The sequence below is a fragment of the Callorhinchus milii genome, unplaced genomic scaffold, assembly GCF_018977255.1.
Source record: "Callorhinchus milii isolate IMCB2004 unplaced genomic scaffold, IMCB_Cmil_1.0 Scaffold2, whole genome shotgun sequence".
In the NCBI taxonomy this organism is placed as follows: domain Eukaryota; kingdom Metazoa; phylum Chordata; class Chondrichthyes; order Chimaeriformes; family Callorhinchidae; genus Callorhinchus; species Callorhinchus milii.
The window spans coordinates 67644000-67663569 of NW_024704743.1; the positions used below are offsets into that span (position 1 = coordinate 67644000).

The following is a 19570-nucleotide window of genomic DNA, read 5'->3' on the forward strand; positions in this document are numbered from 1 at the left end:
TAGGAACTGACCAGGAGTAATTTTAATTAGACATGATAAAGATCATGGCAGATCATTCTGTACCTCATAGTCTAGATCCAGGTGATCAAATTCGCCATTTGTCCGAAAATGTTGGGTCTCTCTATCCAGTGTCAAATTGATGTTACGGCCATAGCGTTCGATGGTCACAGAGTGCCAGTGATGGTCATCCAAGAGACTGCCCGTAGTGACAGAGGTGTGGCCATTGATGGAACGGAATTGATTGCTACCTAGAGATCAATAATGGATACTAATCAGTGGTCGTTCATGAATGGAAATGGAAACATAAAAGGAATCACATTTTTAAAGTTGAAAATAAAATTTACAGGTGTTGAGAAACAGCAACACAGTATATTAGCCAGCACTGATATCAGCTAACAAATATAATGTGGAGACACATTATAATGCACTGGTTTGGTTCTGTAAAATCCCGACCCAAGCGATAATGAGCTGTGATAACTGCACGTGCATGCAGCTGGTCCGGCTCACTCCGTATGCACCAACTGGTTCTTGTGCTTAAAAAAAATCCAACTTACAGGTCATTGCATCACTGCCGATGTTACTTCCTCTCTGCTGCTCTTGTGCAAAGCAGGAAGTGACACCGGCAGCCATCTAATGTCTCAGAGTCTACAATTTTACCACAAGAGTTGGCCAGAGTGTTGTGATGTGAGCAAGCCAGCTGTGTGGATACACAGTATCTAGCATTCACGCATGCCTACTAGGTAACTGTGCTATAACAACAACAACTTACACTTATATAGCGTCCTCCATGCAGGGTAGTGTCTCAGAGCCCTCCACTCCCTAAAACTCTGGAACGCTCTCCGTCAATCCCTTCACCTTTCCCCCTCTCTCCCCTCTTTCAAGTCCCGCCTGAAAACTTTCTTCTTCGACTGTGCTTACGGCCACTGCCCCACTCCTCCCGGCCACTCTTAAGCGCTCTGAGATCCTACCCTACGTGGAGGGCACTATATAAGTGCAAATTGTCGTTGCTATAACCGAACCAGCGCTCTAAAGACACAAGTTACAATAGTACCACACTGTATATAACAGCAACGATTCTGTCGGAAACCATTACAAACAGCTAGTACAAAACTGATACAGTTACACTAAGTTGTTTTTGGAAAAACATAGTGAAGGCAATTGCTTAAACAGATCATCACAAGCAACACAATTGAATTTAATCCCCAAGATGTGAAATTAAAGTGTGGGTTCATATTGCAAATTAATCTCTTTGTCTCCAGTGATTGGAGCACTGCTCTGTCCTGAATTAAACACAATCTTTCAGCACAGGCTCAAACTGTATGTACTTCACAGAACCAGCATGGAAGAAAAATGATGTTGCATTTTTTCATTAAATCTCTGTATGGTCTCGCCCCATCCTACCTTTACAACCTCTGTCACCCTTACCAAACCACCTATTCCCCTCGCTCGGCTGCACCTGGCTGACTCCATGGCCCCTGATCTATTTGCTGATTGGCATGCTTTTGGTCTCTGAAACTCCATTCCCACTGAATTGCTCCCTCCCTCTCCTCTTTCAAAGTACACCTCAAAACGTATCTCTTTGAACACGCTTTCAGTCATCTTTCTCCTCCTCACCCCCCAGCTCCCACCCGCAGTTCTGGCTCCCAGCCAGATTTGTCAAGCACTTTGGGACATGCTCCCAACATACAAATCACTATATAAATGCAAATTGCATTGTACTTGACATAATGCACACACATGCTAACATAAAACATATAAAACCTGGTGATTCTGTTGAGATAACAGCAACTTGCATTTATATTCCATTCTTCACATGGAATAACATCAAATGACAGCAATAATGCCCCCCAACCCAGTTCATCACTGGCCAACAATCACAATAACTTTCATTCATATGGTGCCCTTCATGTAAGGGTAACATTTCTGAGTTGCTTAGGTACAGTGTTCAGCAACACCATTTGGAGAGCCCTCCATTATGTTCTGTTTACTTAAATAGTCTTAGGTGTCTCTTAGACAAGTCATCTTCATGTTTAACCAGCGTGTCTGTATTCATCACCTAAACTCCATAGTCGGACACTCATCACAGGGAAGTGATAAGTGTGGATTCTTCTTGCATTATTTAATTTAAATGATGGGAGGAAAACACATACAACAAATCAAATTTAAAAAGAAAGCTGTTTTGACTCACTTATATATGTTAACCACTGATAAATAGAGGGTAATGGATAGCTTGAAGAAATACGAGACAGTAATTTAAAGGAAGCATTTTGGATAACATTGTAAACTGAAACAGTGAGGCTGAAGTGCTTTATAACCATTGTCTGAACTCCAAAATAAGATTAAAGCCTTGAAATCGTTCCTTAATAGACAAAATAAGTTACTTACTGCATTGCATGGCTGTTTGTGGCACAGGCTATGTACAAATTGGCTGCCAAGTTTGCCTAATAAAATATACACTCACTACAGTTAACGGTACATCCTGTGAAGCACTTTGAGTCTCAATGGTGGGATAAGGTGCTATATCAAATGCAAGGATTATTATTATTATCCCTTATTATTTTATATATAGATTCAATCAAGTAAGGGACTGATCAGTTTTTCCTCTGGCAGCTACAATCAGTGCAGAAGCCAATCATCAGTGCATGTTTCAAGGCAATGTTACAACAAGACAAGTCACCGCAAATGTATCGAGAATTAACTAGGAAATTCTATCACCAGGAAATTCTATCACCAGCACGCATTATAAATGGGATTCTTCAGTTTCGCTTTTTTAACAAATTTCACAGATGTTTTCACTTCTGATTAAATAAAACATGTTAAAATCAAGTGGTATTCAATGGGGAGAATGGTAGCTTTTTCTCCTTAATAATTGTTGGGAAAAACTCAATGTTACAAATGCCAAATCTTCAAAAGTATTTGCTGGTAGTGCATATTAAAACCCTCGAAGGAAACGAGGGAACGTGGTACAGTCTCAGTTACTAACTCTTTGTCTCAATAAGCATACGGAATCAAACCCTGGGAGAACCCAAATATTGCAAGATTCACAAAAAAAAGTAGCATTTTGGAAAGCTTCACATGTTGGAAAACCTGTTGAGTTTTAAACAAAAACTGTTTAAGAGATAATTAGAAATCATTTTCAATCCAGAATTTGCTCGATCTAGGAGAAGGTGAAATTGGTAAAAACTAAAAATGTGGAACAAATAATTAAGAAATAATTGTGTTTATATTACAGGTAAGGCTTGAGACAAGACTTTGGTATCAAAAGAGTTACATTTCTTTGAATATCTTGATTTGTTCCGCACTTTTCTCAAAGTTCATAGTGATATTGTATCATTTGTTGTAAATGAAGTGATGCTGGTAATTTATGTGGTTAAATGATTAACTGTATAGGGCTGAAAATTCTATTAGTGCCACTTCAATTTGTATCTTAATTCTTGAAGTGCTTCCATTTTGCTTATTAAGCCAATAGGTAGATGTCAGCAAATTTATATTCTATTCAGATATGCCTTTCACTATACAGTAGGTTTACGAAAAGCTTCAAAGTGGAAAGCTTTATAAAGACATTTGTTTTTTAAGTCTTTTCCATTCAGAACTCCACTGTGAATTTTTATAGCAAACAGCCAGTTGTCAGGCTGGATGTAGATGCAACCGAACCTTATGATTCTGCTTTCAATTCCAACAGCTCCTGCAGCTAGCTGTGTGTATTGTCACTGTCACTGTCATTAAAATATTTCATATACATTCCCAATACATCTTAGTATCTCACAAAATCACAAGATTGGTTTGGATAAAGAAGGCCATCCAGTCCATTTGTTCTCATCCTTCCAGAATATCCACCAAGCCATGTTCCCATTACAACATCAAGCTGTTTTATTTAATGAATTCAGTCCTAGCCTCAACCACGCACCCTTGGGTCTTATACAACTTTTACTAAACAAGATGCTTTACTTTGGTTGTATAATACTGGTGTAATAATGAGATTTCTGTGTGGATGATCAGCAGTTGATCGATTTCAACAAAGATTCAAAATGTTTTGCTCCCTCCCTTTCATCATCAACTACCTTCAAGGATACATTAAAATGAATGAGACTAAGTAACTGTCAAGCCAATTTGTAGATCAATTAGTCACACTTAACAGGTATGTTAAAGTATGGCAAATAACATTAGCACTTTTAGAAATAAGCACCTGGAGAAAAAAAATGATTGATCACTTCATGGTTGTTTGTGATACATTACTGTATGCCAATTGGTTGCCACATTTACCAACAAAATAAACAATCACTACACTTTATAGTAAATCCTGTGAAGCATTTTGAGGCGTTTTGATAAAAATTATAAGGAACAATGTCAAATGCAATTATTATTATTATTATTATCAGAAACATTACATCTCAAATCAAATAATTTAAATTTGAAAGATTAGGTGCCTGAAAAATTTGTTCAAAAGACATTTCCTTGCCGTACTTTAAACACCAAAAATAATGAGTTTGATTGACTGCCCCTCCCTCATGTCCCCCTCATACCATTATTTTGGAACAAGGACAGGGCATATGTTTAACAAAGCAGCACTACCATCAATGTTATAGAATTTTGTTTTAGAGAGTTCTTAAAACTGTGGATCATGTGCTGCTAAAGAAAAAATGTCAGTGATAACTCATTGCTGTAAGAGCTTGCATTAGGATGGATTTATAGCATACAGCTTCTCCATTAAATTACATTAAAATTCTCTAATTCTATCGGGTTTTAGTTATAGAATACCTCCAATGCTGATTCATCAATGTATTCTTTTATTGGAAGGTCAAACAGCTTAACTCAGAAAGTCAAAGGATTAAAAGATCTGCTTGCTAGTGTGTTTACAGTAATTAAATGCCAAATGGTATTGGGAAAAGGCGACATCCTGTGAGCTCTGCTTTCAGGCTTTCCTTGGGGAGACGCTCAAGAGGATGAAGTTCTCACCCTTATCCATCCTTTCCCCCTTTCCCCAGGGGCAGCTCATCCTGCAACCTGCTGGCAGATGCCCACATTCTTCAACACTGCTTCATAGTAAATATAATTAAGATTCCCTATAAAATACATAGTCACTACACTTTACAGTAAATCACATGAAGCTCTTTGTGGGCCAATATCAAATGCAAGGATTGTTATTATTATGCAATGCTATTCCATACATTTATTAGGTGATCTGCACAAAAAGTTGCCATCTAAATATTTCATCCAGACACTTTAAGGGAGCCTTTCACCCCGATTATTGTGTAGTTGGATTGGGTGCCATCACTGCGTGGTAGAGGAGTGGGTGGTGGCTGAGAAGGGGAGAATAACTTACTCTAACTGATTATTATGTGCTGCCATTGCAATGTCAGTTAATATAACCAACACCCACTCTGCACAGCTTTGATGATGATACCATCTGGTGCTTTCCTTGAGCCAAGACCTTTTGTGCAAGGTAACACTTTCCCCAGTGAATGATTTAATAAACATGTACCTTCCACCCTTCATGCAAGATACAAAACAAACACCCCAGAGGACAATCAACTTGTTTAGAAGCCATCAGAGAGTAATAGATACACTTGTTTCTGCAGGCAATGCACAATCTTTAATCTATGATTCATTTTAAACAAGTATTTTATGATTTTATCTTTGTCATTTGAAATAATTTATCTCTCTCCTGAGCACATTATTGTGTAAATTATTTTGGAATTTCTCCCATTTCCAGGCTTATAGTTACCACCAATGCCACCTTGTAAGTTGAGGGACTGGTAAGTAATCTGCTGCAAGGTCTCTGGAAAGGTCACTTCAGTAACCATCCATTGGACAGACACAGAGGTATCTCCTCAAGCTACTGGTGTGACTGGGATCTGAACTCAGTCATCATCTTTGTATTGTACTTGTGGTTTTTCAGTAACTTGAAAATAACAAGGAAGAAATCTCACTTCAGGCTCCAAAAACTGCAGCTCGGAACAAATGTTCTTCAAATGAAAGCCACCCATCACAGTCATGACATAAATATGAATTAATAGTTTCTTAAAATTGGCAATGTAATCTCAGTGTAATTGCATGCTAGTACGTTAATCAGTGGGTTCAAGATAAAATTGTAAAGCACAGAGAAGGTTAGATCTGTCATCTGAACTATCACAATGTATTATGGATCAAGACACACAGAAAGGATTCCCTCCCATAGCTGCCAGGATGTCTCAGTGGGAAAGCAGAATAAAGCGTAAGCTTCTTGTATAGTACTGCATGTTTGTTATAAGGAATGATTTTACTCAGCCAATTTTCTTCCAGCAAAAAGATAGAAAATATATTCACTGTAACAGACATTGGTTAGATTGTCTGTTAGAACGTCCCAGCTCTGTTCCTTTCTCTCTCGCCATTCCCTCTTTGAACCCCTCCAATCCGGCTTCAGTGCTGCCCACAGCACGGAAACAGCCCTGGTCAAAGTCACTAATGACATTCTGAACAACAACAACAACAAGATTCCATTTATAGAGCACCTTTCATGTCGGGAGGACGTCCCAAGGCGCTGTACAGTCGGGTCAGGACCCGAGCAGGGGGGAAATGGTCAGGGTGAGGAAAGGGAAGGGAGGGAGGGAGCGAGGAGGGGGTAGAGAGTCGAGAGGGGAGCTGAAGGCACGGTCAAAGCGAAAGGTCTTGAGACCGGACTTGAAGGAGGAAAGGGAGGAGGCGGCGAAGGCACTGGGGGATAGAGTTCCAGAGCCTCGGGGCTGAGAGGCTGAACATCTGTGATCAGGGCTCCATCTGTCTCCTTGTCCTCCTCAAACTCTCTGCCGCCTTCGACACTGTTGACCACTCCATCCTCATACACCGCCTCTCCTCTTTACTTAACCTTCGCGGACCATACCCTTACCTGGATCAAATCCTATCTCTCTCACTGTCTCCACTTTGTTGCCACTAACGGTTTCTCCTCCAGCCCCCGCACTGTCACGTCTGGCGTCCCCCAGGGCTCTGTCCTTGGCCCTCTCCTCTTTAATATCTACATGCTCCCCCTTGGTGACATCATCCGCAGACATGGGGTCAACTTCCACATGTATGAGGATGACACCCAACTCTATCTTTCTGCCTCCACCCTCAACTCCAGGACCACTGCTGTCCTGACAGACTGCCTGTCGGACATTAAGTCCTGGATGAGGGCAAATTTCTACAGTTGACTGTGAACAAGACTGAGGTCCTCCTGATTGACTCGCGCCAGCGCCTCAGCACCTCAGGCTCTGGAAACATCAACCTCCATGGTTGCACATTTCAACTCACCAAGCCAGTCAGGAACCTAGGTTTCTTGTTCGACTTTCAACTGTCTTTTCTTCCCCACATCCAAGCCATGACCCACTCTGCCTTCCCTCACATCCGTAACATCGCCCGACTCTGTCATTACCTCACCCCTCAGGCCGCTGAAACTCTTGTTCATGTCTTCATCACCTCCAGGCTCGACTATGCAAACGCCCTGCTTGTCGGCCTTCCCAACTCCTCCCTCCACAGGCTGCAGATTATCCAGAACTCTGCAGCCCGTGTCCTCTCCCACACCAAATTCCGTGACCCCATCTCCCCCACTCTCGCCCGACTCCATTGGCTCTCTATCCTTCAGAGGATCCAGTTCAAGATCCTGGTCCTCACATGCAAAGCCCTTCATGGCCTCACCCCACCCTACCTCTGCGACCACCTAATACCCTACCAACCCACCCACTCCCTCCTCTCAGCCAGCTCTGGCCTGCTCCACGTCCCCCGACTCACCTGCCCCACCATTGGCGGGAGAGCCTTCAGCCACTCTGCTCCCAACCTCCAGAATTCCAGCCCCCAATCACTCCACCTCACCCCCTCCTTAGCCTCCTTTAAGTTCCACCTCAAGACCCTCCTCTTCGACCATGCCATCGGCCACCCCCCTTCCCCACCCCTCCCTTCTCCCTCCCTGACCCCAGCTCGGGTCTGAAGTGTTGTACACTGTCCAGTGCCTTGGGATGTCCTCCCGACGTGAAAGGCGCTATACAAATGTAATCTTGTTGTTGTATTCAGTGACCATGATTGCTTCACAAAAAGTTCAACACATTACTTATTACCTCCTGCTCCTTATTACTTGGTTGCAGTGGTTTGGCCTGAAGATTTCCATGTCCCCAAATTACAACACGCAGCATTTTGATACAGCAAAAAATAAGATATTTGCTTAAACAGTATTGCAAGATCACAAGATTAGTTTGGATGAAGAAGGTCCTTCAGTCCATCCGATCTCATTCTTCCAGAATATTTACCCTCCCATCCTCCCATCACAGCATCAAGCTGTTTTTTTTCCTTAGAAGCAGCACTCAAACATTGACTCTGGGGTGGGCAAAAATAATTGGAGTTCACTGCTGCTAAACAGAAATAATAATAGTAATCCTTGCATTTGACACAGCAATTTTTACGTTGGGAGTATAGTATATTCTGTGAAGTGCTTTCAGATGTCTCGGAGACATGATAAGGCGCTAAATCAAATGCAAGCATTATTATTAAATAGCTCAGTTAATGTCACACTATCTAAAAGACATGGAGAGTACTGATGTACCTTTGATGCCAGCTCTCAATGCTGCTGTCAGCAAAATAGCAATCTCCAAATTAAATAGAAGTACTAGATAATTAACTCCATACATAATGAATGCTGCCGAGATAAGTTGAAGAGTAATCCAATTGAGGGTTCAGAGGAAATATATAAACAGCCTGATCTCTATTCTCTGGATTTATGGTTCACAAGAATCACAAGAGAATGTACATAAAGAAGGGCCTTCAACCCATTTGATCTCATCTTTGCAGAATACCCACCCACTGTCCTCCTATCACAGCAGTTTTTCAAATGAGTCCAGTATCCTGGCCTCAGACAGCTTTTATGGCCACCTGTTCCAGTTGTTAATTACCCTCCGAGTAAAGAAATACTTGCCTGTGCCTGTGCTGAAATTGCTCTATGCAACTCTAAATCTGTGTCCTCTTTTTCAGCTGTTTCAGTCCAACAGAAAACATTGTTCTGAGTTAATTTTCTCAACATCATTGAAAATGTATACACTTCCAATAAGATTCCTTCGAAGACATCTCTTTTCAAGACTGGAGAGCCCCAGCTTGTCTAATTGTTGCTCACAACTCACTATTTTGGGATCATCTTTGTTGTCCTTCTCTGAATGGCCTCTAGGGCCTGATCAGCCCCCTTTGGTCACTGCGACCAGAATTCTATGCAATATTTTGAAGTGTATCCTGACCAGAGCATTATACAGCTTGAGTATGACATCTGGGAATCTGAACTTAGCTGATCTGGCAATATAACCCAGCATCTGTTTGCTTTGCTTATTGCTGCTTCACACTGTTTGACATGGTAAGTGATGAGTCAATTAATACCCCTAAATCTCTTTCACTTTTCCCTTTTGGCAAGTTCTATCCTATCCACAGACTACATGTGCCTTATATTTTTACTTCCTATATGTCGTACCTTATTTTCAGCTGTTTTGAACTTCATTTGCCAGCTATCGTCTCATGTGGCCGCCCTATCAAGTTCTCTTTTTGTATGACCTTTGCTGCCTCTTCTGATTCCCCCAATGAGGTGACACCTGCAAATTCAACTACTTTACACTGCCTCTGTGAATTGAGGTCATTAATCTATGCAAGGGTGGTTTCAACTGAAGCCCTCAGGAATCACTCCCAGGAATTCATTACTTTATAATTTACTCAATCCCCAGGACTCGAATGAATCACTGTGTTAACTGAATGTAAAATCTAGATTCTTATTTCTTCCTCCATAGCTGGCATTTGAATGTTACTTCATCGGATACCAATTACGTTAAGCTGATATCCCGTGAGGATTCGTAGAAACCCTACAATCTACAATTGAAAATAGCAATGTTGGTTGCTAACATTTTGGAGCTCAAGTATTGTGCCAAGGTCACGGAGGGTGGGGGAGGCGAGGACAAACAGCAACAACAACTTACATTTATATAGCATTTTTCATGTCAGAAAGACGTGCCAAGGCACTGAAAATACAACTGCCAGGAAAAGATGCAAATTTGTGGTGTTTCATAACTAATTTGATGTGATAATCACATTTCACATCAATTTGTCCTTCCTTATATTTATCTAATTTAACGAAATAATACTGAGTATTGAAAAGATAATTTTACATAAACCGGTATTCTTGAAAGCTGCCGAGGACAGTTGATTAATTTGATCGCTGATCAAAGAATATTGCAGCAGTTACTGTTCTAAAAACTCACATTACACCCATTCCAAATATTAATTCAGATCTGTAATTGCTCCCTAAACACACCTCTGCTTACCTCTGTGTGATTCATTTTATTTACTGTGCCTACCGCCTATGGCATTAATTTGTGTCCTCTTAACAGAAGAGGCAATGATTAAACCTTTCAAAAATAAGAAGGGAAGTCAATGTTCCTGCTATACACTAGTCCAAGATAAAATCCTTTGTGAATTCAGCTCTTGGCATTGCTGGGTTGAACACTACCACAGAAATAGATGAGCGCTGTTTGATAAAAATCAACCTGCATTGCTTTAACAGAAGTCTACAACAGCATATAAGCATATATAGGTTTTTAAGAAGGGTTTTGAAAGTGGATGCTAATGTCACTAAAACTAAACTATGAGCAATATTACTGTCTTGTAACATATTGATGAATAGTTATTCTACACATTGAATCACATCAACTATCTTTTATACCCCAATATAACTTTGGTACTGTCACACAATATTGAGTTACATGAGCAAGGGCACATTGAGAGGGTCACAATATATTTCCTCCCAACGTTTCAAGGGAAACTCATGTGAAGAATGCCTTTTGCCCCATTTGATCTCATCCTACCATAATACAACAACATCAACTGCTTGCATTTATCTTGTGCAGGTACCGTCTTGGAGCATTTACACCCCCCTAACCATTTCCCCATTGCAGCACTAAGATGCTTTTTAAATGAACTCAGAGTCCTTGCCTCCCAACTCCCCAAACTACAACTTCCAAGTAATAATAATAATCCTTGATATAGCACCTTATCACATCATCGAGATGTCGCAAAGCACTTGATAGGATATACTGTGAAGTGGTTTTTGACCATGTACTTGGTGGACAAAATGCAGCAGTCAGTTGCGTCCAGCAATGTCGTAGAAACAGCCATGGAGTGAGTGACCAATTTTATTTGGGAGATTGTTGGCCAGGACACTGGGAGAAATTCCCTTCTGTTTTCAAAGAGTGCATTGGGAATTTTAATGCCACACTTGAACAGGCAGATGGGCCCTCAGTTTAACGTTTCATCTGAAGGACTATGATACGGTTACCACAGATCGGTTTGGATGAAGAAGGCCCTTCGGTCTCATCCTCCACAACACAAACTTTTCTGTCTTCCCACCACAACATGCAAGCTGTTTCTTAAATGAAAAAATATTGAATTGCAACAGTATAATTCCCCCATCCAGAAAGCTTGGGAAATAACATAATACAACATCACTTATGGGATAATTCTCAGTAATCCTCTTTGATTTAATTTATCTGTAATATAGTTGTCGTCTCGTGTATTCCATGTATTACATGCAAAGAGACTGACACACTGCTACCATTAGTTATTTATTTACACTTTAACAATGAGAAATTCCATTATAAACATTTCATGGAAAGATAGGTAGATCAGTGCGTGACAAACCCATTTTGATCAAACAAAAAGGTGCTGCACTTTACATTTAATGCAGAAAACAATCAAAGCATAAAAATTACCTAAATTCACATGAAGAACCAGCTTTGCTTTTTTGATTTCAAGCGTTATGTAGTCGCCCTGCTGTCCTTCTCCATGGAATATAACGCCTTCGTTCTCAGACGTTTTAAACTTCAGTAAAATTATATCCTTTAAAGATCGCATTTTCTTATTTTTAAACCTGAAGGACAACAGGCTGTAGCCATCAAAGTTGATAACATCTGCCCCTGCAAACAGAGAAACAAGAGGGCATTCAGCAGAGATAAAAGAGAAAACTGTACACAAATGTTATTTGTTCATTTTCTCAAACTTTTCTTCTCTCTACCTCTCCTGAAGATGCAGACTCTGACTTGGGCACGGATCTACAGGTGCCAGCAACCCTCTGGTACCATATTCAAATGATTATTCTTCAAGGGTGATCTGAGAGTGTTAATGAGTTATTTGATTGCAGAAAGGTCAACCCTGACCCTGTTCTTATTCAGTATCCATGCACACTTACTTGTCAGCAAGCAAAAAGGAGCAGAAAACCTTGCTGATTTATTTCCCCTTTGGCCAGCCCCATAGTACTCAGACCAATTATAGCATTCCAAATGTTGCCTCCAGTGAGATTAAATAAGTTAGTTCATGCCGGGAATCAAGCCTGTGACCTTCCGATCTGCTTGGGTTTGTGCTACACCTCACACTGCCCTCAAAGCCTCTATTAAATAAATCAATCCACTGATAATTCATTAACTATGTTATTAACAATCATTATTATTAACTCAAAATATCTACTCCGTATTACTGAACACCCAGACTTAGATACAGAGTTAATTAACAATTAAGTAATTTATTTGTTAAACAATTACTGTACAAAGCTATGGGCTTTTAGTTGAAATAGTATCTACCATGCACGTTCTGGTGCACTGCATTTTCTCAATGTAAAGGAACTACACAATGCACAAGTGACAACGTTTCATGTGTTCTACTGAATCAAGCATGTCTATCTTTACCAGGTGTCAATCACACCTTTGTTCTAATGGTTTCTTACCATCTCCTCAGTATATTTAGGAGCAGAACACAAATCTATACTGCAACCAGACCTAATGTATTCCAGACTGAGTGCTATGCACAACCTTTGTTCCACTTTGGTATGTACTGGAATGATATGCTGGGCAAATTGGTCTGCTAAATACTCCAATTTCATTACAACTTGTATCTATCAAATACTACTTCACAGGCGCGCTATACACTTGTTATTCTGGCACCAATACATCCCATTAAACCTGAAGCATCTGGACCTTGTAAATGTACTATCACCAGACTGTACAAATCATTATTGGCGGCAATTGTTTATTTTTCTGTCTTAAAAATGCACCTACATAATAATCACTCCAAAACCAAAAACAATAATAAATTAGTCATTTTAAATCGACGACTGTTTGTGGGACATTGATGTGCGCAATTGGCTGCCGCGTTCGCCCACAAATATACAGTCAATTCACTTTACAGTGTGTTCTGTGAAGCGCTTTGGGACGTCTTCCCGATGTGAAAAGCGCTATATCAAATGCAAGGATTATTATTATTATTACATAAAAAATATATCTTTTGCATTCTTAAAAAAGACACAAATATACATTTAAATATGTTTCGAGTATTCTTCAGGAAGGTATATGAAAGTGAGAGGCTTGAATTTTTGGGGGGCCACCTGGCTGTGTGATACGGAATCCCATCACCATGCTTAAGAGTATTCAAAAATTCCATGCATCCCACATATACATGGCAATTCCAGAGATAGATTGTTAGAATGGAATATGCACTCTCTCCAGGGAGAGAGTGCGTTCGCATTTGGGTATTGGGACAAAGAGATTGAAAGTGCAGTTTGTTCTGAAACCCGGTAACACCCGATTATCCAAACGATCTCTTTCTGCACTGTAAATTTCTATGATTACTAAATCTAGCCTTTTTTGACAATCCTCAAACCCAGCTCCCCACCTTCTCACCATTTCCTTCAATCCATTTACTGTATATTTCCAGAAAATAACATCTATTTGACTCGTGAATCAATCAACATGATGGTTTTTCCACCGATGGTAGGCCTGCTCCATGTCTCCCGCCCGACCCGCCCTACCATCGGCGGCCGGGCTTTCAGCCTCTCTGCCCCACACTCTGGAACTCCATCCCACGGTCCCTTCTCCTCGCTTCCTCCCTTGCCTCCTTCAAGGCCGGTCTCAAGACCCTTCTCTTCGACCGTGCCTTTGGTCTCCCTCCCACCTCTCTGCCTTCCCTCACCCCTACACCACCTCTCCCCCATGCTTGGGCCCCGACATCTGACTGTTCAGCGCTTTGGGACATCCTCCCGACGTGAAAGGCGCTCTATAAATGTAATGTTGTTGTTGTTGTACTGTATGTTTCCAGAAAATAACATCTAGTTGCCTCTTGAATCAATCAACATGATGGTTTTTCAACAAATAATCTAATCAACAATTATTTGTGGAAACATAATGTTTTGTGAACCTACTTGCTTACTCACGAGTTCCTATTTTTCACCTTATGTCAGAATCCCTCCATGCAAATAATTACTATTTTCTGGATATTTGAAACCTTCATCACATTGAAAAATCAACTCCCTTCATAATCTATAATAACAATAATAATAATAACAAATTGCATTTGATATAGCGCTTTTCACATCTTCGAGACATCTCAAAGCACTTCACAGAATATACTGTAAAGTGAATTGACTGTATATTTGTGGGCGTAATGTGGCAGCCAAATTGCGCACAGCAATGTCCCACAAACATTGAAGTGACCAATTTATTTATTTTTCTTGAGGGATTATTATTAGGCGTGTGGCGGGAACTTGCCCAAGGTTTCACCCTGCTGGGAATTGAACCCAGGTCTCTCGTTTGAGAGGCGAGTGCTCTAACCACTGAGCTACAGGACTCCATATAAATCTTGAAACTTTCTCATCTCTTTTCTTCATAACTTTTCCTTGTAACCAAAAATTCTGAGACCCGATGACTTAATTGATCTGCTCTTAGCCTTATGGCCACTGTCTTAAAATTTAAGGTCATGCAACATTTTTGGAAATTCTTGAATTCATTCTTAATTCGGTACCAATTCTTCCTAATAGGTTTGGTGGGCGAAACACTAAGGTTCAATTGATGATAATGGTCTTAAGGTGCACAGATGCCAATCTCATTTCCGACTTCCATGAACTTGAATCAAGGAAGAAGGTGATACTTGGTTTGTGACAAAAGAAAATCTGAAATAGGCATCTGAGAGGAGTTATGACAAGTCATCTTTAGACAAATCAAGGTAATGTGCAGCATTCAATATTTATAAATACTTTATACACATCCTCATAAATTAGACACGGGACCACCTCTTTTAACTTGTATCTCATCTCTATATTGATGTGACAAGTATCTTATTTGCCGTTCATTTACTGCAGACTTACTGCGCTGATATTTTCAGTGATTTTTTTCCAGTCATCCCCAAATCCCATTCTTGACCACCACACGATTGTTCCATTCATTCAACGTAATCCATTCAAAAACAACAATAATTTGGTCACTCAATCCACAGCTGTTTGTGGAACACTGCTGTGTGCAATTGGCTGCCACATTTCACCCACAAAAATACAAAGTCACCACACGTATATTCTGTGAACCACTTTGAGGCATCTTGAAGACGTGATAAGGCGCTATATCAAATGCAAGGATTATTATTATTATCATTATTAGTAGTATTATCCTATCTTCATGCTTTAACTGCCATCTGCAAACACCTGGTTTCTCAAACATTGAAATCCTTTGAATCATTGTTTCTCATTATTGTATAATAACAATCCTTGCATTTGATATTATGATATAGTGATCTTGTCATTGAAACATCTTGAAGCACTTTACAGGATTTGCTGTAGAGTGTAATAACTGTACATTTTATAATAATAATCCTTGCATTTGATATAGCGCCTCATCACTTCTTCGAGACGTTTCAAAGCACTTCACAGAATATGCTGTAAAGTGAACTGACTGTATATTTTGTGGGCGAAACTCGGCAGCCAATTGTATACAGCAGTGTCTTGTAAACACTGGATTAAGTGACCAATTTATTATTTTTTTAAAGGAATTATTACCCCTGGAAAAGCGATCCACCAATCGACTAACAACCGGGTTCTTACTTACTGCTAGGTAAATTTTGTAGGCGAAAAACTTATTTTCCTGTCAGTTGGTACTCTTTATCATTTTATTAATTCCACTGGCTCGTACTTTCTAGTAATCTATTAAACTACATCAATTGCCTGACAATCGTTGACAATTCATAGTGGATATAATTTCTCCTTCGATTGCATGGAACATCCTTGCCAACCTCTGCAATAACATGCACCGCTGAGAACAATACTGCCCCCACCAACAGGATGTACTTTAGTTATCGATTGTCTGTGGTTATCGACTGACCTCATTGACCTATTTATCATCAATATGATAATTAACGCATCACACATCCCAATTTTCACCCCATTAATACTTGGCAGAGATTCAAAGTCAGTGCTGGACTCAGGGGACAGATATAAATTGCTCAAGCTTGCTCTTCTGCTTTACGCCACTTGCACTCCTCAATTAGATCACCAACTTGTAATTACTCCCAGATATCTTTTTTTCCCTGACAAAGTAGACATCGTTCAGTTTCAGGTGGTACTGCAGTCTTTCACAGAGTACAACTGTGATACAATCCTCACTGGAGCACAGGCAGGACAAGTGAAAGAGGGCTCACTGGCTGCGGGAGAGGCAATTAGAGCACTGTGTGATGGCAGGTTATGTTTACTTACACTTTTTATTGGCTTTGCTACTGAGACTAAAACAACAAGCACCATGTTCTGTAGTGCCTTCTGTACCTGCTGATGAAAGCAATACAGAGCTGAGCATTTTGTTGTTTTGACAGCTTTCTGATTAAAAATGCATTATGTTGTATTGGCAGCAGGAATAGCTCCAGATTTCAATATAAATGTTTCTTTAATTAAATCCTCTGGCTGCTTGTTGCCGCCTGGAGTTCGCACGTATGCTTCATACTGTAACAACCCCAAATATGATTAGCGTCGAGTCTTACAAACCATACTTCTGCCTGGATACACACAGTGAATTCAAAATGCTTCAGCAGTACTTAACGCCAGAGGAAAGCATCACAGCAAAACCAATTTTTCATTTGTACATTTAGCCAGTTCCATTGAATGAAACATATCTTTTATTGGTGTTTAAAGTTAGAGGCAGTCAAACTGAGATATGATGATTGGCAATAGTGCAAAGTCTGCCTCGGGTTCTGAAGCCCACACCACAAGTAAAAGTTGCCTTTCTGAAAAGAATTTAATACTGTGCTTTGTAACCAGCATCTCCATTTTAGCTAATATTAATTTACGAAAAAAGTTTAGAGTACATTGATGTATCTAACTCTCCTCATTGCAAAGAATTTTGTGTTCACAACTGCCCCAATTCCCTTTCGGACATGAAATGATGAAATGCAATATCCAATGCAGTAATGTAGTACTGGGAGCAATCCAAGCTGGAGAGAATGAGAACACAGAGTTCTGTTGCCTTTTTCAGCAATAAGGTGGCCAAGCTGTATACATTCTATATATAAAATAGGAAACTCAATTAAATTGTTATTTGCCTACAAAATACAGTCTACACTTCACAGTAAATTGTGTGAGGTGCTTTGAGACATGCTCCTGATGTGAAGGGTACTGCATCAAATGTAAAGATTATTATTATTAGGTGGTCAATTTTTACTTCATAAGTCGATTCAAATTGATGAAACTTTAACTTTCTACAACACGTTCCTTTGTTCCTGAAGGCAGGTCTTTGGGCAGTCGAGGTATTAAGGGGTTGGTGAAAGAGTTGGGCATCAGGATTTGACAATATCTACAAAACCATGATAGAACAGGCCTCATGGGCTGAGTGGCTTCCTCCTGCTCCCATTTTCCTATGTTCCAAACAGTACTGACAGTGAGGGCCTCTTGCTCATTCTGTAGTAATAGGGATTAAATGGTCACATTTGTTTTTCTCTTATCTTCTCCTCAACTTAATCCTTAATTTACTTTACATAACCTTCAAATATTAAATGGCAATTCCTTTGGATAAAGGCAGAATTGTTTTTCCTTCCAGTAGGGAAGGAAAAACACCATAAAATTCATCTTTGTTGGTTGTGTATTGTAAACTATAAAATGTTACTAAATTATTGATTCTTAACTTTTTATTGTCAGTCAAACATTTGACACATGTGAAAACTCGTCAACATACTTAAGAGTATCCAAAACAGAGTTCCACAAGTGGATGCCACCTATAGATGGAGATTTTCTTGCGTTTGGAATGGAATGCACACTCTTTCTCTGGGGTGATGCATCCTGTTTATCTAATTTTGGGGTGTATTGGGCACAAGATGATAAAATCCAAGATTTGGGACCCCATATAATAATCCTTGCATTTGATATAGCTCCTTATCTTGCCTTTGAGACGTCTCAAAGCGCTTCACACGGCTTACTGCAAAGTGTATTCATTGTATTTTTTGTAGGCAATCATGGTAGCCACTTAGCACACAGCAATGTCCCCAAAATAACCATGAAACAAATGACTAATTTTTATCTTGGGGATTGTTGGACATTACACCAGGAGAAACTCTCTTCTCTTTTCAAATAGTGCCCATGAGTTCTTTAACGTCTACATGAACAGATAGAAAGTTTACCCCGGTTTAACTTCTGAACCGAAGAACAACACCTACAGCAATGCAATGCTCAATGAACACTGTTCATTTCCCCTCCCTTGCCTTCGACCGTGCCTTTGGTTACCTTCCTCCCCATCCCCCTGGCTCGGCCCCGGGATCCGTTACTGTGAAGCACTCTGAGATGCTGTCTGGGGTGGAGGGTGCTATATAAATCCAAGTTGTTGTTGTTGTTGTTAGCCTTGACTATAAGATGAAACTCCTGTCAGGCTGGAGCCTACAACTTTCTGAATTGAAGGTGTGAGTGCTACAATGTGAACCAGGCTGACACTTATAGGCTTTTGTGTGCTCTTTTGATATATTTCTGAAACATGAGTGATGATGCTCACAAAATGTGCTCAATGCTCATACTAGTGAAAAGGTCCTAGTGAAAAGGTCCTTAATTGTGTACTGCCAGCCACAACCCAATCTCACCCCAGCCTACTCAACCCATTCTGACTTCCTTTAACCCTATTAATCCGGCTGCTCCCTTCATTCAGTGAGCACCAGCCTGCTTCATGTCCCCGACCATAATCACCCCTCCCTCAGCAGGCAAGCTTTCAGTCTTTCTGCCCCTGCTATTTGGAAATCCATCCTGGAGTCCTTCTAACTCTCTACATCCTTCTTTCAAGACACATCTCAAAATCTACCCTTTTAATCATGCTTTCAGTCATTGATTGACAATAAGGGAAAACAAACTCCAAAAAATGTTTGCTTGTCACAAAATCAGGTGGAATTCAATCCCAGATTTCTTTTGGAATTACATCTCACAATACTGTTATCTTTACTAGTATTTTCCCAAATAACCCCTGTCCTAAATACAACACCCTGCTCAACATCATGTGCATTTTACTTTGTGTAGTTACATTTGTGTAAGTGTCATTTGGACCAAATAAAATAGAGAACAAATTGGCCCCGACAGTGAGAATTCCAACAACAGGTATCAACAGTTTTGATCCTGATTGTTAGAGCATCAAAAAAGAACAATAGAAAAACCCTTATGATGACAATTTACGCTTGTATAGCACTTTCCATGTTGAGAGAATGTCTCAAAGCACATCATTAAGGCTGAGCAGAAACTTAAGCTGGGAAGTGGGGAGAGGCAAGTGGCCAA

At 40.1% G+C, this 19570-nt stretch overlaps 1 protein-coding gene and 1 non-coding gene across 3 annotated transcripts in view; both read right to left on the minus strand.

The window, feature by feature from the left end:
• LOC103187001 (contactin associated protein 2) overlaps positions 1–19570 on the minus strand; it is an 855622-nt gene that overhangs the window by 452464 nt on the left and 383588 nt on the right. Inside the window, exons 5-6 of one of the 2 annotated variants that reach the window (XM_042331729.1) lie at positions 11742–11945; positions 64–248 (exon numbers count right to left, since the gene is read on the minus strand). In XM_042331729.1, the coding sequence (XP_042187663.1) occupies positions 64–248; positions 11742–11945 (389 nt within the window). The remainder of the gene's footprint in view (positions 1–63; positions 249–11741; positions 11946–19570) is intronic. The other variant, XM_042331730.1, reaches the window with a different exon arrangement.
• On the minus strand, positions 14573–14644 carry trnae-cuc. The gene has a single exon. It is a non-coding gene; the product is annotated as a tRNA-Glu (tRNA).